Genomic DNA, 25244 nt, shown 5'->3' with positions numbered 1-25244 from the left:
GCTTCACGTGGCTGATCTTGCAAGCAGAGAAGCTTCCCATTGCCCGTCTGATGTCCATTATCAGTCCATAGCAGGCAGAACGTGGTTGGGTTTGTGCTTCTACTTCCTTGACTATCGATTGGTTGTCCATCTCAAGTATCACCCGACCATTGTACCGGCCGGCCAGAGTGTGCAACCCGACCAGGGCTGCTCTGGCTTCGGCCTCGTCCACTTCACTGCTGGGGGGCAGTCCCTTGGATTCAGAGAAGAGCACTCTACCTCTTTCGTCTCTGGCTATCACTCCTGCAGCACACACTCCAGTTTCGCCCTCGAACGCTGCATCCGTGTTCAGTTTTACTGTACCTTGTACAGGAGGGACCCAACGCCTGTTAAAGTTCACTTCAGGAATTGGTTCAGGAACCCTCCCTCCAATGGCGGTTTTCCCATCCGACCCCACGTCCATCTCTGTACCCGCCAATCTGAACTCTTCCTCATATTTCTCAAGAAATTGGACTGACGAGTTGATTGTTTGTCTCCCTTCGCTGCGCACGCAGTCCTCCCGGAGATGCCAGCAGCGCCACATCAGAAGCAGCATTTTTGCTCGTGTGTCCTCATTCTCTGAGTCAAGAAGTACTTGCAGCCAATCCTCCCCCGTGTATCTGAACTTTTTCTCAGGCGGGATTACCCAGACTTCTCTCATGGCCCTTCTCAAACCTCTACTTTTGGTGCACTCCACAACTGCGTGGTACTCATTCTCTACCCCACGTCCGCAAATGCTGCATGTTGCGTCTGTCTCAAGAGTTCGTTTGTGCTTATTTTCTTTAGTGGCTAGTGTCTTGGTAGCCAGTCGCCACCCGAAAATCCGCACTTTACCCGGCACTTTGGCCTTCCATATCAAGTCCCAAATGCTCCTATCGTCGGCGTCCCTTGTAGAACTGGACGGGGAGGCCTCCTGTTGAGCAAGTTTTGCGGCTAACTTGTACGCGCTCTTAACTGAGAAGGCTCCGTTCCTTTCATAGTGCCAGGCAAGTTGGTCGCTCACATTTGAGCTTGGGATCGGGAGTTTGCATATCTCGTCGGCATCGAAAGGATAGAAGATCTGGCGGATGAGGTCTACGTTCCACTCATTCCTATCCGGGATCATGAGTTGATTTACCCAACGGAGCCTGGACCTCCTTATGAATGCAGCCGTCATGAGGCCCTCCCTTCTAGGCAATATGCATGATGTGGTACATTACATGACACAAACGCAATATGCATGAACATGATGCCCAGAGCAGAGAAACAAGGGATGCTCGACTCAAACAGAAAAGAACACAACTAAACTCGTCATCGTCAGAAGTAGCCCAAACCAATGCCGCCAATCCCGGATATCCAAACGACCCGAAGGTTTGATATAGACCGGGATTGCATAATTCAGGGTGCAATCGTCCGGGATTTTGATTTGGGGGTTCATTTCGCCGAACGTCTACGAGTTCAGGGTTTAAAATAGACTTTTTCGACCGAGTGGTTGCAAACTATCCTGTCATTTCATATGTTCACAGCCTTAATATTGACATGGCGAGCATTCCCGCAAAAGGAAAAAGTTTCGCAAAAGCTAGCGAGACTATTCCGGTTCAGTCTCTAGGATTGACATGGTGAGCGTGGTGTGAGAACTACCTCAGATGCCATTGCATTCTACGTAGTGATAACTGGTACTACTCCTTTTCATGCAAATCATTTTCACGGTTGGAAAAATGAACCAGCGTAGTTACTACCCCTTTTCATAAAAATGAACCAGCTTGGACATCAATTGATTGATTGGTCCGTACTACTACGAAGCTTCGGTGCATGAGCATGAAAAGAAAACGGCGTAGCACGCGTGCGGAACATTTTTCTTTACTTCAACTTGTGAGACACTTCTCATGGCAACGTACGAGTCATGCATCTGGGCGGCCGGCCGTGCTCCTCCTCTACGAGTAGTCTCGCTCGCACAAGCGCACACAGTCGTCCGGCGCTGGAATCTCCAAATCAGCACTCGACCGGGTGCGTGCGTGTGCTCGCAGCCTCGCACTTTATGTACAAGTGGCAGGTAGAACTATTCCGGTGCGCCCGATGGCTGTTGCTGAAAATAAGAGGGCGTTGGTCCATTCGGAGCGTTGATCCGGTCCAGACCCAAGTGGCCGAAAACCTTCGGTCACAAGTCAAACTTCTCGAACGGAAACGGTCACAAGTCCTGACAACTCTTTCTCAGGTTTGCCTAAATTTACGTCATCTAGATAAGCTACTAGTAGTACACAAGCAATGAGGCATACAAAAGTGTTTTCAGGAAAAGAAAATTTAGGCATGTATGAGCATCTGGGGACAAATATGTCCCATCAAAGGCCCACAAATGCAACCGGACGCGTCCACGGGCAGTGATCAGGCATTTCTCAAATCAACATAACTGCATCCGAACATCTAATACTAGATTCTCAAATCCATAGAAAAGCAGGCAAACTTAAAAACCTGTGTACTATGTAGCTACTCCTTGTTAAAAATGTCGACAATCTCCGTGCCCGGCTTCGGGTACATCTGAAGGAAATATGTCCTAGAGGCAATAATAAAGTTATTATTTATTTCCTTATATCATGATAAATGTTTATTATTCATGCTACAATTGTATTAACCGGAAACATAATACTTGTGTGAATACATAGACAAACAGAGTGTCACTAGTATGCCTCTACTTGACTAGCTCGTTGATCAAAGATGGTTATGTTTTCTAGACATTGACATGAGTTGTCATTTGATTAATGGGATCACATCATTAGGAGAATGATGTAATTGACTTGACCCATTCCGTTAGCTTAGCACTCGATCGTTTAGTATGTTGCTATTGCTTTCTTCATGACTTATACATGTTCCTATGACTATGAGATTATGCAACTCCCGTTTACCGGAGGAACACTTTGTGTGCGACCAAACGTCACAACGTAGCTGGGTGATTATAAAGGTGCTCTACAGGTGTCTCCGAAGGTACTTGTTGGGTTGGCGTATTTCGAGATTAGGATTTGTCACTCCGATTGTCGGAGAGGTATCTCTGGGCCCACTCGGTAATGCACATCACTATAAGCCTTGCAAGCATTGCAACTAATGAGTTAGTTGCGGGATGATGTATTACAGAACGAGTAAAGAGACTTGCCGGTAACGAGATTGAACTAGGTATTGAGATACCGACGATCGAATCTCGGGCAAGTAACATACCGATGACAAAGGGAACAACGTATGTTGTTATGCGGTCTGACCGATAAAGATCTTCGTAGAATATGTGGGAGCCAATATGAGCATCCAGGTTCCGCTATTGGTTATTGACCAGAGAAATGTCTCGGTCATGTCTACATAGTTCTCGAACCCGTAGGGTCCGCACGCTTAAAGTTTGATGACGGTTATATTATGAGTTTATGTGTTTTGATGTACCGAAGATAGTTCGGAGTCCCGGATGTGATCACGGACATGACGAGGAGTCTCGAAATGGTCGAGACATAAATATTGATATATTGGAATCCTATATTTGGATATCGGAAGTGTTCCGGGTGAAATCGGGATTTTACCGGAGTACCGGGGGTTACCGGATCCCCCCGGGGGTTTAATGGGCCTACATGGGCCTTGGTGGAGAAGAGAAGGGGCGGCCAGGGCAGGCCGCGCGCCCCCTCCCCCTCTAGTCCGAATTGGACAAGGAGGGGGGCGGCGGCCCCCTTTCCTTCCTCTCTCCCTCCTCCTTCCCCCTTCTCCTACTCCAACTAGGAATGGAGGGAGTCCTACTCCCGGTGGGAGTAGGACTCCTCCTGGCGCGCCTCCTCCTGGCTGGCCGCCTCTCCCTCCCTTGCTCCTTTATATATGGGGGCAGGGGGCACCCCATAGACACAACAATTGATCTCTTGATCTCTTAGCCGTGTGCGGTGCCCCCCTCCACCATAATCCTCCTCGATAATATCATAGCGGTGCTTAGGCGAAGCCCTGCGTCGGTAGAACATCATCATCGTCACCATGCCGTCGTGCTGACGGAACTCTCCCTCAAAGCTCGGCTGGATCGGACTTCGAGGGACGTCATCGAGCTGAACGTGTGCTGAACTCGGAGGTGCCGTGCGTTCGGTACTTGATCGGTCGGATCGTGAAGACGTATGACTACATCAACCGCGTTGTGCTAACGCTTCCGCTTTCGGTCTACGAGGGTACGTGGACAACACTCTCCCCTCTCGTTGCTATGCATCACCATGATCCTGTGTGTGCGTAGGAAATTTTTTGAAATTACTACGTTCCCCAACAGAGGTATTAGAGCCTGGTTTTATGCATAGATGTTATATGCACGAGTAGAACACAAGTGAGTTGTGGGCGATATAAGTCATACTGCTTACCAGCATGTCATACTTTGGTTCGTCGGTATTGTTGGATGAAGCGGCACGGACCGACATTACGCGTACGCTTACGCGAGACTGGTTCTACCGACGTGCTTTGCACACAGGTGGCTGGCGGGTGTCAGTTAATACTACTTTAGTTGAACCGAGTGTGGCTACACCCGGTCCTTGAGAAGGTTAAAACAACACTAACTTGACAAAATATCGTTGTGGTTTTGATGCGTAGGTAAGAACGGTTCTTGCTCAGCCCTTAGCAGCCACGTGAAACTTGCAACAACAAAGTATAGGACGTCTAACTTGTTTTTGCAGGGCATGTTGTGATGTGATATGATCAAGGCATGATGCTATATTTTATTGTATGAGATGATCATGTTTTGTAACCGAGTTATCGGCAACTGACAGGAGCCATATGGTTGTCGCTTTATTGTATGCAATGCAATCGCCCTGTAATGCTTTACTTTATCACTAAGCGGTAGCGATAGTCGTAGAAGCATAAGTTGGTGAGACGACAACGATGCTACGATGGAGATCAAGGTGTCACGTCGGTGACGATGGTGATCATGATGGTGCTTCAGAGATGGATATCACAAGCACAAGATGATGATGGCCATATCATATCACTTATATTGATTGCATGTGATGTTTATCTTTTATGCATCTTATCTTGCTTTGATTGACGGTAGCATTATAAGATGATCTCTCACTTAATTATCAAGGTATAAGTGTTCTCCCTGAGTATGCACCGTTGCGAAAGTTTTTCGTGCTGAGACACCACGTGATGATCGGGTGTGATAGGCTCTACGTTCAAATACAATGGGTGCAAAACAGTTGCACACGCGGAATACTCAGGTTAAACTTGACGAGCCTAGCATATGCAGATATGGCCTCGGAACACTGAGACCGAAAGGTCGAGTGTGAATCATATAGTAGATATGATCAACATAGTGATGTTCAGCATTGAAACTACTCCATCTCACGTGATGATCGGACATGGTTTAGTTGATTTGGATCACGTGGTCACTTAGAGGATTAGAGGGATGTCTATCTAAGTGGGAGTTCTTAAATAATATGATTAATTGAACTTAAATTTATCATGAACTTAGTACCTGATAGTATCTTGCTTATCTATGTTGATTGTAGATAGATGGCCCGTGCTGTTGTTCCGTTGAATTTTAATGCGTTCTTTGAGAAAGCAAAGTTGAAAGATGATGGTAGCAATTACACGGATTGGGTTCGTAACTTGAGGATTATCCTCATTGCTGCACAGAAGAATTACGTCCTGGAAGCACCGCTAGGTGCCAGACCTGCTGCAGGAGCAACACCAGATGTTATGAACGTCTGGCAGAGCAAAGCTGATGACTACTCGATAGTTCAGTGTGCCATGCTTTACGGCTTAGAACCGGGACTTCAACGACGTTTTGAACGTCATGGAGCATATGAGATGTTTCAGGAGTTGAAGTTAATATTTCAAGCAAATGCCCGGGTTGAGAGATATGAAGTCTCCAATAAGTTCTACAGCTGTAAGATGGAGGAGAATAGTTCTGTCAGTGAGCATATACTCAGAATGTCTGGGTATAACAATCACTTTATTCAACTGGGAGTTAATCTCCCGGATGATAGCGTCATTGACAAAATTCTTCAATCACTGCCACCAAGCTACAAGAGCTTCGTAATGAACTATAACATGCAAGGGATGGATAAGATGATTCCCGAGCTCTTCGCAATGCTAAAGGCTGCGGAGGTAGAAATCAAGAAGGAGCATCAAGTGTTGATGGTCAACAAGACCACCAGTTTCAAGAAAAAGGGCAAAGGGAAGAAGAAGGGAAACTTCAAGAAGAACAGCAAACAAGTTGCTGCTCAGGAGAAGAAACCCAAATCTGGACCTAAGCCTGAGACTGAGTGCTTCTACTACAAACAGACTGGTCACTGGAAGCGGAACTGCCCCAAGTATTTGGCGGATAAGAAGGATGGCAAGGTGAACAAAGGTATATGTGATATACATGTTATTGATGTGTACCTTACTAATGCTCGCAGTAGCACCTGGGTATTTGATACTGGTTCTGTTGCTAATATTTGCAACTCGAAACAGGGACTACGGATTAAGCGAAGATTGGATAAGGATGAGGTGACGATGCGCGTGGGAAATGGTTCCAAAGTCGATGTGATCGCGGTCGGCACACTACCTCTACATCTACCTTCGGGATTATTTTAGACCTGAATAATTGTTATTTGGTGCCAGCGTTGAGCATGACCATTATATCTGGATCTTGTTTGATACAAGACGGTTATTCATTTAAATCAGAGAATAATGGTTGTTCTATTTATATGAGTAATATCTTTTATGGTCATGCACCCTTGAAAAGTGGTCTATTTTTGTTGAATCTCGATAGTAGTGATACACATATTCATAATATTGAAGCCAAAAGATGCAGAGTTGATAATGATAGTGCAACTTATTTGTGGCACTGCCGTTTAGGTCTTATTGGTGTAAAGCGCATGAAGAAACTCGATACTGATGGACTTTTGGAACTACTTGATTATGAATCACTTGTACTTGCGAACCGTGCCTCATGGGCAAGATGACTAAAACGCCGTTCTCCGGAACTATGGAGCGAGCAACAGATTTGTTGGAAATCATACATACAGATGTATGTGGACCATGAATGTTGAGGCTCACGGCGGGTATCGTTATTTTCTCACCTTCACAGATGATTTAAGCAGATATGGGTATATCTACTTAATGAAACATAAGTCTGAAACATTTGAAAAGTTCAAAGAATTTAAGAGTGAAATTGAAAATCATTGTAACAAGAAAATAAAGTTTCTACGATCTGATCGTGGAGGAGAATATTTGAGTTACGAGTTTGGTCTTCATTTGAAACAATGCGGAATAGTTTCTCAACTCACGCCACCCGGAACACCACAACGTAATGGTGTGTCCGAATGTTGTAATCGTACTTTACTAGATATGGTGCGATATATGATGTCTCTTACCGATTTATCGCTATCGTTTTGGGGTTATGCTTTAGAGACGGCCACATTAAATAGGGCACCATCGAAATCCGTTGAGACGACGCCTTATGAACTGTGGTTTGGCAAGAAACCAAAGTTGTCGTTTCTTAAAGTTTGGGGCTGCGATGCTTATGTGAAAAAGCTTCAACCTAATAAGCTCGAACCCAAATCGGAGAAATGTGTCTTCATAGGATACCCAAAGGAAACTTTTGGAGATGCCTGTATTTACAAGAAAGTGAGTGGGAGCTCTGTAGCATTTCTGATATTATATGTGGATGACATATTACTGATTGGAAATGATATAGAATTTCTGGATAGCATAAAGGGATACTTGAATAAGAGTTTTTCAATGAAGGACCTCGGTGAAGCTGCTTATATATTGGGCATCAAGATCTATAGAGATAGATCAAGACGCTTAATTGGACTTTCACAAAGCACATACCTTGACAAAGTTTTGAAGAAGTTCAAAATGGATCAAGCAAAGAAAGGGTTCTTGCCTGTGTTACAAGGTGTGAAGTTGAGTAAGACTCAATGCCCGACCACTGCAGAAGATAGAGAGAAGATGAAAGATGTTCCCTATGCTTCAGCCATAGGCTCTATCATGTATGCAATGTTGTGTACCAGACCTGATGTGTGCCTTGCTATAAGTTTAGCAGGGAGGTACCAAAGTAATCCAGGAGTGGATCATAGGACAACGGTCAAGAACATCTTGAAATACCTGAAAAGGACTAAGGATATGTTTCTCGTTTATGGAGGTGACAAAGAGCTAGTCGTAAATGGTTACGTCGATGCAAGCTTTGACACTGATCCAGACGATTCTAAATCGCAAACCGGATACGTGTTTACATTGAACGGTGGAGCTGTCAGTTGGTGCAGCTCTAAACAAAGCGTTGTGGCGGGATCTACGTGTGAAGCAGAGTACATAGCTGCTTCGGAAGCAGCAAATGAAGGAGTCTGGATGAAGGAGTTCATATCCGATCTAGGTGTCATACCTAGTGCATCGGGTCCAATGAAAATCTTTTGTGACAATACTCGTGCAATTGCCTTGGCAAAGGAATCCAGATTTCACAAGAGAACCAAGCATATCAAGAGACGCTTCAATTCCATTCGGGATCTAGTCCAGGTGGGAGACATAGAAATTTGCAAGATACTGCTACCTCTTGAGCACTGCGTTGGTTTTCCCTTGAAGAGGAAAGGGTGATGCAGCAAAGTAGCGTAAGTATTTCCCTCAGTTTTTGAGAACCAAGGTATCAATCCAGTAGGAGGCTATGCGCGAGTCCCTCGTACCTACACAAAACAAATAAATCCTCGCAACCAACGCGATAAGTGTTGGGAATCGTAGCATAATTTTAAAATTTTCCTACGCTCACCAAGATGCATCTATGGAGTATACTAGCAACGAGGGAAAGGAGTGCATCTACATACCCTTGTAGATCGCGAGCGGAAGCGTTCCAATGAACGTGGATGACGGAGTCGTACTCGCCGTGATCCAAATCACCGATGACCGAGTGCCGAACGGACGGCCCCTCCGCGTTCAACACACGTACGGTGCAGCGACGTCTCCTCCTTCTTGATCCAGCAAGGGGAAGGAGAGGTTGATGGAGATCCAGCAGCACGACGGCGTGGTGGTGGATGTAGCGGGTCTCGGCAGGGCTTCACCGAGCTTCTGCGAGAGGGAGAGGTGTAGCAGGGGAGGAGGGAGGCGCCCAAGGCTGTGATGTTGCTGCCCTCCCTCCCCCCCTTTATATAGGCCCCCTTGGGAAGGGGGGGCACCGGCCAAACTCATCTAGGGTGGGGGCGGCGGCCAAGGGGGGTGCCTTGCCCCCCAAGGCAAGTGGGAAGCCCCCCCCCCACCCTAGGGTTTGCAACCCTAGGCGCATGGGGGGAGGCCCATGGGGGGCGCCCAGCCCACTAAGGGCTGGTTCCCTTCCCACTTCAGCCCACGGGGCCCTCCGGGATAGGTGGCCCCACCCGGTGGACCCCCGGGACCCTTCCGGTGGTCCCAGTACAATACCGGTAACCCCCGAAACTTTCCCGGTGGCCGAAACTTGACTTCCTATATATAATTCTTCACCTCCGGACCATTTCGGAACCTCTCGTGACGTCCGGGATCTCATCCGGGACTCCGAACAACTTTCGGGTTTCCGCATACACATATCTCTACAACCCTAGCGTCACCGAACCTTAAGTGTGTAGACCCTACGGGTTCGGGAGACATGCAGACATGACCGAGACGCCTCTCCGGTCAATAACCAACAGCGGGATCTGGATACCCATGTTGGCTCCCACATGTTCCACGATGATCTCATCGGATGAACCACGATGTCGAGGATTCAATCAATCCCGTATACAATTCCCTTTGTCAATCGGTATGTTACTTGCCCGAGATTCGATCGTCGGTATCCCAATACCTTGTTCAATCTCGTTACCGGCAAGTCTCTTTACTCGTACTGCAATGCATGATCCCGTGACTAACGCCTTAGTCACATTGAGCTCATTATGATGATGCATTACCGAGTGGGCCCAGAGATACCTCTCCGTCACACGGAGTGACAAATCCCAGTCTCGATCCGTGCCAACCCAATAGACACTTTCAGAGATACCCGTAGTGCACCTTTATAGTCACCCAGTTACGTTGTGACGTTTGGCACACCCAAAGCACTCCTACGGTATTCGGGAGTTGCACGATCTCATGGTCTAAGGAATAGATACCTGACATTGGAAAAGCTCTAGCAAACGAAACTACACGATCTTTTATGCTATGCTTAGGATTGGGTCTTGTCCATCACATCATTCTCCTAATGATGTGATCCCGTTATCAATGACATCCAATGTCCATAGTCAGGAAACCGTGACTATCTGTTGATCAACGAGCTAGTCAACTAGAGGCTTACTAGGGACACGTTGTGGTCTATGTATTCACACATGTATTACGATTTCTGGACAATAAAATTATAGCATGAATAATAGACAATTACCATGAACAAAGAAATATAATAATAACCATTTATTATTGCCTCTAGGGCATATTTCCAACAATAAGGGGTTGTCAATCCCTTCACGGTCACTTACGAGAGTGAGATCTGATAGATATGATAGGATAATATTTTTGGTATTTTTATGATAAGATGCAAAGTAAAATAAAAGCAAAGTAAAAAAGCACAGGAAATAAATAAGTGTTGGAAGATTAATGTGATGAAGATAGACCCGGGGGCCATAGGTTTCACTAGTGGCTTCTCTCAAGAGCATAAGTATTTTACGGTGGGTGAACGAATTACTGTTGAGCAATTGACAGAATTGAGCATAGTTATGAGAATATCTAGGTATGATCATGTATATAGGCATCACGTCCGAGACAAGTAGACCGACTCCTGCCTGCATCTACTACTATTACTCCACTCATCGACCGCTATCCAGCATGCATCTAGAGTATTAAGTTCATGAAAACAGAGTAACGCCTTAAGCAAGATGACATGATGTAGAGGGATAAATTCATGCAATATGATAAAAAACCCATCTTGTTATCCTCGATGGCAACAATACAATACGTGCCTTGCTGCCCCTACTGTCACTGGGAAAGGACACCGCAAGATTGAACCCAAAGCTAAGCACTTCTCCCATTGCAAGAAAGATCAATCTAGTAGGCCAAACCAAACTGATAATTCGAAGAGACTTGCAAAGATAACCAATCATACATAAAAGAATACAGAGAAGATTCAAATATTGTTCATAAATAATCTTGATCATAAACCCACAATTCATCGGTCTCAACAAACACACCACAAAAAGAAGATTACATCGAATAGATCTCCACGAGAGAGGGGGAGAACATTGTATTGAGATCCAAAAAGAGAGAAGAAGCCATCTAGCTACTAACTATGGACCCGAAGGTCTGAGGTAAACTACTCACACTTCATCGGAGGGGCTATGGTGATGATGTAGAAGCCCTCCGTGATGGATGCCCCCTCCGACGGAGCTCCGGAATAGGCCCCAAGATGGGATCTCGTGGGTACAGAAGGTTGCGGTGGTGGAATTAGGTTTTTGGATCCTGTTCTGATCGTTTGGGGGTACGTAGGTATATATAGGAGGAAGGAGTACGTCGGTGGAGCAACAGGGGGCCCACGAGGGTGGAGGGCGTGCCCCCCTACCTCGTGGCCTCCTGGAAGCTTCTCTTACGTAGGGTCCAAGTCTCATGGATCTTGTTCGTTCCAAAAATCACGCTCCCGAAGGTTTCATTCCGTTTGGACTCCGTTTGATATTCTTTTTCTGCGAAACTCTGAAATAGGCAAAAAAACAGCAATTCTGGGCTGGGCCTCCGGTTAATAGGTTAGTCCCAAAAATAATACAAAAGTGAATAATAAAGCCCAATAATGTCCAAAACAGAAGATAATATAGCATGGAGCAATCAAAAATTATAGATACGTTGGAGACGTATCAAGCATCCCCAAGCTTAATTCCTGCTCGTCCTCGAGTAGGTAAATGATAAAAACAGAATTTTTGATGCGGAGTGCTACTAGGCATAATTTCAATGTAATTCTTCTTAATTGTGGTATGAATATTCAGATCCGAAAGATTCAAGATAAAAGTTCATATTGACATAAAAATAATAATACTTCAAGCATACTAACTAAGCAATTATGTCTTCTCAAAATAACATGGCCAAAGAAAGTTCATCCCTACAAAATCATATAGTTTAGTCATGCTCCATTTTCGTCACACAAGAATGCTCTCATCATGCACAACCCCGATGACAAGCCAAGCAATTGTTTCATACTCTAGTAATCTCAAACTTATAAACCTTCACGCAATATATGAGCGCGAGCCATGGACATAGCACTATGGGTGGAATAGAATATGATTATGGGGGTTATGTGGAGAAGACAAAAAAGGAGAAAGTCTCACATCAACGAGGCTAATCAATGAGCTATGGAGATGCCCATCGATTGATGTTAATGCAAGGAGTAGGGATTGCCATGCAACGGATGCACTAGAGCTATAAATGTATGAAAGCTCAACAAAAGAAACTAAGTGGGTGTGCATCCAACTTGCTTGCTCACGAAGACCTAGGGCACTTGAGGAGGCCCATTGTTGGAATATACAAGCCAAGTTCTATAATGAAAAATTCCCACTAGTATATGAAAGTGACAAAACAAGAGACTCTCTATCATGAAGATTATGGTGCTACTTTGAAGCACAAGTCTGGCAAAGGATAGTAACATTTTCCCTTCTCTCTTTTTCTCTCATTTTTTTGGCCTTCTCTTTTTTATGGCCTTTCTCTTTCCCCCTTTTTTTATTCCTCACTTGGGACAATGTTCTAGAAAATGATGATCATCACACTTCTATTTATTTACAACTCAATGATTACAACTCGATACTAGAACAAAGTATGACTCTATATGAATGCCTCTGGCGGTGTACCGGGATATGCAATGAACCAAGTGTGACATGTATGAAAGAATTATGAATGGTAGCTTTGCCACAAATACTATGTCAACTACATGATCATGCTAAGCAATATGACAATGATGGATGTGTCATGATAAACGGAATGATGGAAAGTTGCATGGCAATATATCTCGGAATGGCTATGGAAATGCCATAATAGGTAGGTGTGGTGGCTGTTTTGAGGAAGATATAAGGAGGTTTATGTGTGCAAGAGTGTATCATATCACGGGGTTTGCATGCACTGGCGAAGTTTGCACCAACTCTCAATGTGAGAAAGGGCAATGCATGGTACCGAAGAGGCTAGCAATGATGGAAAGGTGAGGGTGCGTATAATCCATGGACTCAACATTAGTCATAAAGAACTCACATACTTATTGCAAAAATCTACAAGTCATCAAAAACCAAGCACTACGCGCATGCTCCTAGGGGGATAGATTGGTAGGAAAAGACCATCGCTCGTCCCCGACCGCCACTCATAAGGAGGACAATAAAAAAACACCTCATGTTTCAAATTTGTTACATAACGTTTACCATACGTGCATGCTACGGGACTTGCAAACTTCAACACAAGCATTTCTCAAATTCACAACTACTCAACTAGCACGACTTTGATATTATTACCTCCATATCTCAAAACAATCATCAAGCATCAAACTTCCCTTAGTATTCAACACACTCATAAGAAAGTTTTTACTAAACTTAAATACCTAGCATATTAGGATTATTTAAGCAAATTACCATGCTATTTAAGACTCTCAAAATAATCTAAGTGAAGCATGAGAGATCAATAGTTTCTATAAAACAAATCCACCACCGTGCTCTAAAAGATATAAGTGAAGTACTAGAGCAAAACTATATAACTCTAAAGATATAAGTGAAGCACATAGAGTATTCTAATAATTTCCAAATCATGTATTGCTCTCTCAAAAGATGTGTACAGCAAGGATGATTGTGGTAAACTAAAAAGCAAAGACTCAAATCATACAAGACGCTCCAAGAAAAACACATATCATGTGGTGAATAAAAATATGGCTCCAAGTAAAGTTACCGATGGAAGTAGACGAAAGAGGGGATGCCTTCCGGGGCATCCCCAAGCTTTGGCTTTTTGGTGTCCTTTTATCTTGGGTGTGCCATGGGCATCCCCAAGCATAGGCTCTTGCCACTCCTTGTTCCATAATCCATCAAATCTTTCACCCAAAACTTGAAAACTTCACAACACAAAACTCAACAGAAAATCTCGTGAGCTCCGTTAGCGAAAGAAAACAAAAGACCACTTCAAGGTACTGTAATGAACTCATTCTTTATTTATATTGGTGTTAAACCTACTGTATTCCAACTTCTCTATGGTTTATAAACTATTTTACTAGTGTTGTGGTGGGCGCACGGCAGATGCCAAGGGATGGCTAAAGAGAGGAGGAGGCTCGAGGGCGCTGGTGGACTCCAGAGGCGAGGTTGGCATGAGCGGGCGCGGGACACCGGACATACCCAGGTTCGGGGCTCTCCGGAGAGATAATACCCCTAGTCCTGCCGAGTGTAGTTGGATGATCGATAGTACAATGTTGCTCCTGGAGCTGTATGGAGGAGGAAGGAAGCTGGCCAAGGCTTGGGCTGCTCCTTCTCTCCGGTGTTGCTGTTTTGTGGCTAGTCCTATGCTTGCTTTTCTCTCGTATGTGTTTTCTGCTTGCCCTCTCGCTCGCCCCCCGTATGATCGTGGGCTCCCGGGGGGTTTTATAGTCCAACCCCCTGGGGGTACAATGGTAACGTTACAAGTCGGTGGGTCCGTATTGTCGGTGTCTGGGGACCCTGGCTAGGTCCCGCTGAGCGCTTGTGGTTCGCCGGGTTCCCCTAGGTGCGGGCCCCGCATGCCTAGGGGGACTGTGCGCCGTCTTGTCGATCGTCAGGGCATGGCCGAGTCGAGTCGCGTACAGTGCTCTCCGTCAGGTTGCCGCTTGCTGTCATCAGCGGTGAAGGCGGGGGCACTGTAGCCACGCCGACCCTGGTCAGCGGGTAGGTGAGGGGCACTGTTGCCACGTTCCTGCTGACCAGAGGCATGGGCGGGGCACTGTTGCCTCGGTCATCGTTGATTGAAGTCTCGTCTCCATCATACGGCCTGGATGGGACGGGAGTTGACCCGCGGCTGGATTGCGTAGCACGCCATGGGTGGCGCTGGTTTGTTGAGGAGGCTTTGGCCGTGCCGGGTTCGGCTGTCTTGCGCTAGTCGTTGGGGCCGAGTCGACGTGTCTTGCCGGGTCGGCTAGTCTGGCCGGCTTGCGGGGCTTGGCCGGGTCGAGCGACCCGGCCAAGCGCGTGCCGATATTGAGGGGCGGTGCCAACCCCGTTGTTTTTTGAAGAGGATCCGGGTTCCGTTGCCTGCCCGGGGTCCATCCCCCCGACAGTAGTCCCCGAAGCTGTGAAGGTCCGCCGTCTTCGGATGAGTGGGCCTTCGCAGTTTCCCCCTTAAGCAAGGTGGATTTTGCGAGCGCCGGGTCCGGCAACACCCACTGTGTGCCGGTTTTCTCGGAAACCGGATCGTGGCATCCCGGCCGTGGCGGGGACCGAGAAGTCCGCCGAATCTTGGGGCAATCCCTCGGGCTTTGCGCGGGCGCCACGTGGTGCCCAGAAGTCGGAGGGGCCTGACAGGCCACGCGCGTGACGGGACCGGGCGACGGGCTGGGGCCCACCGCCGCGCGCCCTCGGCCCAAGCGCGCGGATTTATTGCGGTGTCCGGGGGCCGATTGCTCTTCCCCGCGCAGTTACTGCGCGTGTACGTGCGCACTTATTGCGGGGTAGTGGAACGGGCGTGTGCAGACGATCCCATTTCCCCACTTCCCCACGTTCAAACCGAGGGTTATAAATCGGGGGGCAGGGGGCGGCGGACATTATTCTCGCTTGCGCCCTCCTGTCCCTTTGCTCTCGCTCCGCTCTTTGCAACTGACGCACTGCGGCGCCCGCTGCTCCGAGCTGAACTCCTTCGCCGTCCTTCTTCCTTTGATCATGTCGCTGCCATCGGGCTCCTAGATGGGTTCGAATGTCACCTCCGAGGACATCACCCAACTCCGGGCGATGCGGCGCCTGCCGCGCGGCGAGCAGAGGCCTCGGCCCGAGGGGCAGGAGCGCGTGGTCTTCCTCACGCACTTCGAGCGCGGGTTCGGGCTGCCGGCGAGCACCTTCTTCCGCGCGTTCCTGGAGTTCTTCGGGCTCCAGCCGCATCATCTTGGCGCCAGCGCCATCGTCCAGCTCTCCGGCTTCGTCACCCTCTGTGAGGGGTACCTGGGGGTCGAGCCTACGATCGACCTCTGGGCGCACTTTTTCTCCTTGAAGCAGCAGGGCCCGTCGGCCGGGGAGTTCACTGATTGCGGCGCCGCCGTCATCTCGAAGCGGTCGGGGGCGGATTTCCCCTAGATCCCGCTGGAGGATTCTGCCAAGAAGTGGCAGAACTCCTTCTTCTACGTCCGCAACCTTGGTGCGGATCGCATCAACCTTCCGGCCTTCGCCATCGCACCGCCGCGGGCGAAGACGAACTGGGGCTACTCGCCCAGGCGCCTGTCGCAGGAGATCGTCAATCTCTGTGAGCGGGTGACGGTAATGAGGACGCAGGAGGGGCTCACCGGCACCGACCTCCTCGTCACGTTCATCATGCACCGGGTCCTTCCGCTTCAGGGGCGCTCCTGCCTCATCGGTGAAATGGTTGCCTTCAAGACCCCAACCGCATGGGTTCGACGCGGCTGTGCGTGGAGCAGATCGCGCGCGGCGTGAATGACATCTCCAAGGCCAACCTTGGGGAGGACTGGCGGTTCGGCAAGGCGCCGTACAGCCAGTCGAACCCGGCGCCGCAGGTGAGTGTCTGGTCTTCTTACTTTGCTACCGCGCACCTTCTCATCTGTCCTGACGCGACGCGGGGGGTACTTCTGAACGCGATTCGGCATCCTTACGCCCGGGCCCCGTCGCAGGTGGCACCGGTGGCGCCAGAGGAGCCCGCAGCTCATGGCGGGGAGGAGGAGGCCGAGTCCGACGCCGGCGCTGGGCGTCGCGCGGGTAAGTCTCGTGTTTTTTTCATGTGTCTTGAATTGCTGATCGCGGCATGGACGGTCGGTGCTGACGCCAGTTGTCAGTGTAGTGGCGTTGGGCGGGGGAGGCGGCAACGCGGGTAGAGCCGGGTCCTCGCACGGGGCGGCACCGAGCCGCCCGCATGGGAAAGACAGCGTCGCGCCGCGACCCCGGGCCCCGAAGCGCACGGCGGACCCGGCCGGGGCCGGGAGGCCGGCCAAGAGGAAGCGCGGCGGCGGGCACGGGAGGCCAACCCCGGTCCCGGTCTTGGCGGGGTAAGCTTCATCTCTCGTTTGCGCTCAGATTTTTTTTTCTTGAGCTAGTCTTGTTTCTTTTTTGCTCATCCTGTCTTCTTCTCCAGGTCGCCAATCGCGCTGGCGAGGGCGGCGGCGGAAGCCGCGACCACCGAAGGGCCGCGTTTCGCAGGAGCCGGTCCAACCTCGCCGACCAGGCTGAGGTGGAGGGACGGGCCGACTCGGACTGGATCCGAACAACGCCGAAGCCTTGGCCTGGCGGGACAGGAACCGGCCCAAGGCGGAGCTGGAGGCGGCGTCGGTCCGTGCTTGGACCGACGCGGCGGCGGCATGGGCGCGAGCCGGCGCAGAGCCGACCTGGCGCGAGATGCCGGAGGGCACGGTGGTGGCGGCGACGGTCTTTGAGCCGTCGTCGGTGAGGGAGCGCGGCCGTGGAGGCCGGGCTGAGGTGGTGATCCCCGACCGGGAGGTCGTGGAGGTGGCGTATGACACCCCACCGCAGGCCGACGTGGTTGAGCGAGCGGGGACTGATGGTGGTGGAGGCGGCGTCGTTTTGGAAGAGACGCTGCGGGCGGCGGTGTCGGAGGCGCCGCCGGTTTTGGAGGAGGCACCGCGGGCGGTGGTGCCGGAGCCCACCCCGGCAGCTGGGCCGGAGACGGCGACGCAGGGCCTCCCGGCGTCCGGGTCAGAGATGGCGACGCAGGGCGTCCCGGTGTCTGGGTCGTCGGCGGCGCTGGGAGGGGCGTCGGAGGAGGTGCTGGCCGCGTCGCGAGCGGCCAGCGGGGAGTACGCCTTGGTGCCCCGGCAGGGAGGGCGCCGAGCTGCCGTGCCGCAGCCGGCGCGGAGCGGGGGCGCCGTTGTCTTCGGGCCTCAGACCCAGGAGGAGGCGGCGCTGGACGCCGTCAGTCGCCGCCTGCGAGGCCGGACGGAACGGCTCGAGGCCTTCGCCCAGGCCGAGGTGGAGCGGACGCGCGCCCTGGAGCGCGCCATTCTGGTAAGTCTTCTTGCAATTTCTTCTTTGTGGGGGCGCGCCGGCGCACCCACTGGGTGTAGCCCCCGAGGTTCGGGCCAACTACGTAGTAGTTGGGTCGAATCTTTAGAGTGTTGGCCTTGTTCCGATTTCTGCTTTCTTCAGCATCTCGACGCCTTCCGGGTTGCCGCCTACAATCGTCTCCTGGGCAAGCACCGGGAGCTCATTGAGCAGCTTGCCGCCAAGGAGGAGGAGCTCCGCGTCGCCGCAGGTATTCTTGTGCTCTTTTCTAGTGGGGGCGCGCTAGCGCACCCACTGGGTGTAGCCCCCGAGATTCGGGCCAACTGTGTAACAGTTGGGCCAAATCTTAAGTCTTGCTTTTTTCTTCTGCTGAGTCCTTCTTTTTCGCAACCGAGCTGCTGTCCTGGCGGACTCGTCTGCTCCGGGCCGGTCATCACTACGACCGGCTCGTTGCCGACACCGGCCGTCTTGGCATCGAGGCGGCGCAGGCGAGGGCAGAGGCGGCTGCGGCTCGGCGGTCTCTCGACGAGGCCAACCGGCTGCATGAGCAGCTGGCGGGTCACAAGAGCCGCCTCGAGGCCGAGGTGGAGCTCCTTAAGGCGGAAGCCGCCAAGGTGGCAGAGGCGCAGCAGGCCCTGGTGGAGGCGGACCAGCAGCGCGGCCAGCTGGCCGACGACAAGGGCCGGCTCCAGGCCGAGGTGGATCGCCTCCGGGAGCAGGTCACCACGGCTGAAGGCGCCTGTCAGGACGAGGCCCGTCGCCGCGAGGCGGCCGAGAAGGCGGTCGAAGACAAGGACGCCGAGCTGAAGGCGGCCCTTGCCAAGGCGGCCGTTCTGGAGAAGGCGCTCGAGGAGCGCGACCGCGCCATCGAGCGGGAGCAGCGTGGTACGTTGCTTGAGGCGCAGCACCTGGAAGAGTCCTTCTCCAATAAATGCTTTTTCTTGTCGTTTGCCGAGTCGGGATCTGGCCTTTCTTCCTTGTTGTTCTTCTTCTAACTCGCTTCTTCGTTTGCGGCAGGGGCCTTCCCGGAGACGCAGCGGCTGGCGGAGGAAGCCGTCCGCTATCAGCGCGACCCGACCGGCATTGTTGGGTCCGGGACGGATCCGCGGGTGGCCTGGACCTTCCCGGAGATCATCACCGCCGCTGAGGCCCGCCTGCAGGTCCTGGGAACGCAGTTGGGGCGGCTGTCCCAGGCCGGCACCGCAATGACGGCGGCCCTATGGCCGGACTCCATCCAACCGAGCAGCTTCTCGCGCCTGGCGCGTTGGTTGGAGATGGGGCTGAACTGGCTTGGCGAGTGGCGCGTCTCCGCCGCTCGTGCCGGTGCTGATATGGCGCTCTGGTTCGCGCTGTCCTGGCATCCGGACCTGCAGCTGGACGCGTTGATGGGGCAGCGGGCCGGTTCGGAGCAGCTCTTGCAGGAGCAAGCCGGCCGGATCGCCTCCCGGGCCAGCTACATCGCCGAGTTCGCCTTCCACGACGAGTTCCATCCGGAGCGGACGGAAGACGGCAGGGCCGTGGACGGCGACGACTACGGCTTGCTCCTAAACGATCCGGAGGGGAGCTCGGAGGAGACGGGCGTCTACCGCGACGCGGGTGCTGAGGAGGACACTGGCGCCTCGCTGGACCCGGAGGCCGCCAGGGGAGAGCCGTCAACGTCGCGACGCGGCGCTGGAGATGCCTGAGACACTTTGTGTAAAATCTGTTAAATAGCAGGTGCACCCACCCATTGGGGGTTTTAGGGTGTAATGAACTCGGGCCGTGGGCCTTTTCTTAAATACTTGTGTAGATGTCGTGGGTGCTTTTGCTTTTTGCCTTCCGTTTTTTGGACCGATTTCATGCGCTTTTCCTTTCTCAAACTCCCCCCCCCCCCCCCCCCCGCGAGTCAGACGGCCGAGGCTCCGGTCTGTGACAAGGAGTTCGGTTCTTTGAGAGGAGCGCGCAGGACTTGGGTCCCTCGAAACGTTGAGCGCGAGCGAAACACCCACTGGGCCGGCTGGCGGCAATCCGGCGAAGCCAGTTGGCGAGCAGCCGGTCGTGCGGCTGTTCATTTGATGAATGGTGGGCCGGGTTGATCGACCCGACAGCCTTTGACTTAATGTATGAAGCGTAAAGGAGCTTTGGCCCGTTGTGCTTGCCAGCCGACAGCCAAAGCTGGATCTGTGGCTTTAGGGCGAAGTGGGGGACCGCGGCATCCTAACTTTATCAGGAATCACCAAGTAAGGCGGCGGGGTGGCGACCGAGCCGGCCAGCCCCTGAGCCCCCGGGTCGAGCGAGTCGGACCGGTGGCCGGGTTCAGTGGTATAGTGATGCAAGAAAATAGGGACACAATAAATTGGTCGACAAAAGGCAGCCCCCGAGTCTCGTTCGGGGACCCCATAGTTTCATGCGTTTACGAAAGGCGACGATACATACGCTCGTGCGGCTAACTGTAAAACGGGCGGAGGAGTTCCGCGTTCCACGGCCGGGTCGTTTCTTCACCGGCGGTGTCCTTCTTGCGCTTCCTTGACTTGCGTGCATCGATGAGGTAGTAGGCGTTGCGGTCGCGCAAGGCCCTGCTCACGATGAATGGGCCCTCCCATGGAGGGGACAGCTTGTGCTGGCTTGCCTGCTCTTGGACGAGTCGGAGGACGAGGTCGCCCTCGCGGAACGCGAGGGGCTTGATCTTCTTGCTGTGGTAGTGCCTCAGGCCTTGCTGGTAGATGGGCGAGCGACTGAGCACCAGGAGGCGTGCTTCTTCGAGCAGGTCGACGCCATTTTCGCGGGCTTCTCTAGCTTCGGCTTCGGTGTACATCACGACGCGCGGCGAGTCGAACTCGACGTCGGTCGGGATGATGGCTTCGGCTCCGTAGACGAGGAAGAACGGGGTGAACCCGGTCGACCGATTTGGCGTGGTGCGTAGACTCTAGAGAACGGCTGGCAACTCGTCAAGCCAGCTGCCGGGTGAGCGGATGAGTGGCTCGACGAGTCGCGGCTTGACGCCGGACAGGATGAGTCCATTGGCCCGCTCGACCTGCCCGCTGGACTGCGGATGCGCAACGGAGGCCAGGTCGAGGCGGATGCCGGAGACAGAGCAGTATTGCTCGAGCGCGCCCTTGGCGAAGTTGGTGTCGTTGTCGGTGATGATGTTGTTCGGCATGCCGTTGCGCACCGCTGTGTCCTTGATGAACCGGACGGCTATTGGCCCGTCCAGTTTCTTGATTGGTCTTGCCTCGATCCACTTGGTGAATTTGTCCACTGCCACCAGCAAGTGTGTCATGCCGCCTCGAGCAGTTTTGAAGGGTCCCACCATGTCGAGTCCCCAGACCGCGAAGGGCCAAGCGATCGGTATGGTGCGGAGTGCTGACGCCGGCTGGTGGCTGCGTTTGCTGAAGCGCTGGCATCCCTCACACTTGAGGACGAGCAACTCGGCATCTTGGAGGGCCGTGGGCCAGTAGAAACCGTGGCGGAACGCCTTGGCCAGCAGGGATCGTGATGCGGCATGGTGCCTACACTCGCCCTGATGTATGTCGAGGAGGATGTCGATGCCCCGTTCTTGCTCGACACAGCGCTGGAACACGCCGGTGGAGCTGCGCTTGACGAGCTCGTTGTTGATGATGCTGTAGGCGGACGCCCGGCGCTGCACTTGCCGAGCTTCGGTCTCGTCCGTGGGGAGAACCCCGTTCTCCAAAAATTCTGATATTGGGAGGGCCCAAGATGGAGCCGTAACCACGGCGAAGACGGCCACCAGGGTGGGTTCCGAGTCGGCAGCCCCTGAGCCGGGTTGAGCAGCCCCCGGGTCGGGGAAGGCGACGGCCGGGTCCGGGGCGATAGTGGCCGGGTCGAGCTGAGCAGCCCCTGGGCCGGGTTCAGCAGTCCCCGGGCCGGGTTGAGGTGCAGCCGGGTCGTCTGGAACGTGGATGGACTCAGAGTCCGGCGATGGCTTGACGGACGGCTTGCGCAGGTGCTCGAGGGAGATGCCGGACGGGATGGCTTGTCATGACGAGGCGATCTTGGCAAGCGTGTCGGCTGCTTCGTTCTCCGCGCGCGGGACGTGGAGGAACTCGCAGCCCTCGAAGGATCCGAACAGCTTCTGGACGAGGAAGCGATAGCTTGCCATGTTGGAGTCGCGGGCGTCCCATTCGCCGGAGCACTGCTGCACCACCAGGTCCGAGTCGCCATAGCACAGGATGCGCTGGATGCCGAGTTCCTTGGCAAGCCGGAGGCCGTGCACAAGGGCTTCGTACTCGACGACGTTGTTGGAGGCGGCGAAGTGGATCTGGAGCGCGTAGCGGAGCCGGTCGCCCTTCGGGGACGATAGTACGATGCCGGCCCCCAAGCCGAGTCGCATGTTGGACCCATCAAAGTGCATGCGCCAATGCGTCAAGTTGGGAGGCGGCGGCAAGTACTGGGTCTCGGTCCAGTCGACGAGGAAGTCAGCCAGGGCTTGAGACTTGATCGAGGTGCGGGGCTCGTAGAGGATGGTGTGGCCGGCTAGCTGGATCGCCCACTTGGCAACCCGGCCAGAGGCATCCCGGCACCCGATGATTTCTCCGATAGGCGCCGTGCTGACCACGGTCACAACGTGCTCTTGGAAATACTGCTTCAGCTTCTTGGCGGTGAAGTACACGCCGTAACACAGCTTCTGGTAGTGCGGGTAGTTCTGCTTGGAGATGGAGAGCACCTCGCTCAGGTAGTAGACTGGGCGCTGGACGGCTTGGATCTTGCCCTTCTCTGGTCGCTCGACCACCAGCACCGTGCTGACCGCCCGCGAGGTCGCGGCTATGTAGAGCAACAGCGGCTCCTTGTCGGTCGGCGCAGTCAGGACTGGTGCGGTGGAGAGCATGCGCTTGAGGTCTTGGAAGGCCTCGTCTGCCTTGCCGTTCCATTTGAACGGGCTCGTCTTCTTCATCAGCTAGTACAGGGGTAGCCCCCTCACGCCCTGCCGGCTTAGAAACCGGCTGACCGAGGCCAAGCATCCGGTGAACTTCTGGACATCGCGCAGCCGAGCCGGCTTGCGCATGCGCTCGATGGCCTTGATCTTCTCCGGGTTCGCCTCAATGCCGCGTTCCGAGACGAGGAAGCCGAGTAGCTTTCCGGCCGGGACGCCGAAGACGCATGTTTCCGGGTTAAGCTTGACCTTGTATTCGCGGAGGTTGGTGAAGGTTTCCTTCAAATCGTCGAGGAGCGTGAGGTGCTGCTTGGTCTTCACCACGATGTCGTCCACGTATACGTGGATATTGCGGCCGAGTTGCGGCAGCAGGCATTTCTGCATGCAGCGCTGGAAGGTGGCGCCGGCGTTCTTCAAGCCGAACGACATGGTGATGTAGCAATACGCCCCAAAGGGCGTGATGAAGGACGTCTTCAGGGCGTCGGCCGGGTCCAGCTTGATCTGGTGGTAGCCGGAGTAAGCGTCCAGGAAGGACATGAGCTCACACCCAGTAGTCGAGTCGATGACTTGGTCGATCCGCGGGAGGGCGAACGGATCCTTGGGACAAGCCTTGTTGAGGCTGGTGTAGTCGATACACATGCGCTAGGTCTTGTTCTTCTACAGGACGAGGACTGGATTGGCCAGCCACTCGGGGTGAAACACTTCCATTATGAAGCCGGCCACCAAAAGCTTGGCGACCTCTTCACCAATGGTTCTTCTCTTCTCTTCGGAAAATCGTCGTAGGGGTTGACGGACAGGCTTGGCGTCCTTGCGGACGTGAAGTTTGTGCTCGGCGTACTTCCTTGGGATACCCGACATGTCCTTGGGGGTCCATGCGAAGATATCCCGATTCTCACGGAGGAAGTGACGAGCTCGCCTTCCTATTTGCTGTCGAGGCGGGCGCCTATGACAACGTACTTGCTGCAGCTGGGGTCTTCTGGGTTGAGCTTCACTTTCTTGGTCTCCTTGGAGGGCTTGAAGGCGGCCTCGTCGGCCGGGTCCGGGATCGGGATCGACGCGGCGGAGGCCTCGCCTGCCAGGGCGACGATCCGGTCGAGCTGGCGCTGCTCCTCGGCAATGACCAGCGACTCGGCCAACTTGGTGCCGTCTCGGGCGCACTCCAGGGACTTGCGGTAATCGCCGGTGATGGTGATGAGGCCCTTGGGAACCGACATCTTCATCTTCAGGTACGCGTAGTAGGGAACCGCCATGAACTTGGCGAGCGTGGGCCGGCCCAGCAACACGTGATACGCGCTGGACAGGTCAACCACCTCGAACCAGATCGGTTCGCGCCGGAAGTGGCTGCTGTCACCGAACAAGACATCTAGCCGGACCCGGCCAATGGGGGAGCAGGAGAGGCCGGGCACAATGCCGTGGAAGATCGTTCGGGTCGGCTCCAGGTCCTCGGCCTTGAGGCCGAGCTTGGTCATCGTGTCGCGGTAGAGGATGTTGATGCTGCTGCCGCCGTCGATGAGAACTCGGGAGAACTTGCATATGCGCCGCGCTACGATGGTGGGGTTGAGGACGAGGGCGTAACCTCCCGGGCTCGGCATGACTGCCGGGTGATCCTCCCGGGTCCAGGTGATCGGGCGATCCGACCAATGCATGAATTCCGGCTTGGCCGGGACGACGGTGTTCACCTCCTGCTGAAGGAGGCGCTCGCTGCGCTTGTCGTCGCCTAGGCTGGTGAAGACGACGTCGGCCGCGTTCTGGTCAGGGTAGGCGTCGTCGCGCATCGCGCCGCCAGCTGGAGGCGGCGGTGGAGGCGGAGGCGGCTGTCCCATGCCTGGAGCCGGAGCCGGAGGGGGCGGGACGTCGCCCCTCATGATGCGCTTGGTGATGGCGCACTGCCGAAGCGTGTGCGTGGAGGGTCTTGCGCCGATGTGGTGCTTGTAGGGGGCGTCGAGCATCTGCTCGAAGCTCATGGCGGGTTGCCATGCCGTCTTGCCGGTTTGTCGGCGCTTCGCCGCCGGGTCCGCCGCGGGCTCGGTGGCCGCGACGAGCCGGTTGTCGTGACGCGGCGCCGGCTGGTCGGCCTTGCGCTTGTTGTTCTGGTGATGCTGCTGCCGGCTGCTTTCGCCAGCCGGCTTTGGAGGGGGAACCGGCTTTACCTTGTCGGCTTCATCCAGCGCCACCTGGATCTTCATGGCGGAGTCGGCGTTGGCGTACTTGTCCGCCGTCACCATGAGCGCGGCCATGGTGGCCGGCTCGGAGCGTAAGAGCTTGTGCTT

At 53.2% G+C, this 25244-nt stretch overlaps 1 protein-coding gene across 1 annotated transcript; it reads right to left on the bottom strand.

The window, feature by feature from the left end:
• Positions 1–21009: 21009 nt before the first annotated feature.
• On the bottom strand, positions 21010–24224 carry LOC120963209 (uncharacterized). The gene is made up of 2 exons (XM_040387786.1): positions 24000–24224; positions 21010–21129 (listed from the first exon to the last, which is right to left on the bottom strand). The coding sequence occupies exons 1-2, from the start codon at positions 24222–24224 to the stop codon at positions 21010–21012; spliced, it is 345 nt and encodes a 114-aa protein (XP_040243720.1).
• Between the last annotated feature and the right edge of the window lie 1020 nt (positions 24225–25244).

This window comes from Aegilops tauschii, chromosome 4, assembly GCF_002575655.3.
Source record: "Aegilops tauschii subsp. strangulata cultivar AL8/78 chromosome 4, Aet v6.0, whole genome shotgun sequence".
In the NCBI taxonomy this organism is placed as follows: Eukaryota; Viridiplantae; Streptophyta; class Magnoliopsida; order Poales; family Poaceae; genus Aegilops; species Aegilops tauschii.
Note: the sequence above shows the minus strand (reverse complement) of the source record. Positions and strands in the feature narration are given on the sequence as shown.

Coding starts and splice junctions, on each gene's coding strand:
- LOC120963209 (XM_040387786.1), bottom strand. CDS start 24,224: ATGGCGGTTCCCTACTACGCGTACCTGAAGATGAAGATGTCGGTTCCC. Junction 21,130..23,999: donor TCCCGGACCCGGCCGACGAG/GCCGCCTTCAAG, acceptor GCGCATCCGCAG/TCCAGCGGGCAGGTCGAGCG.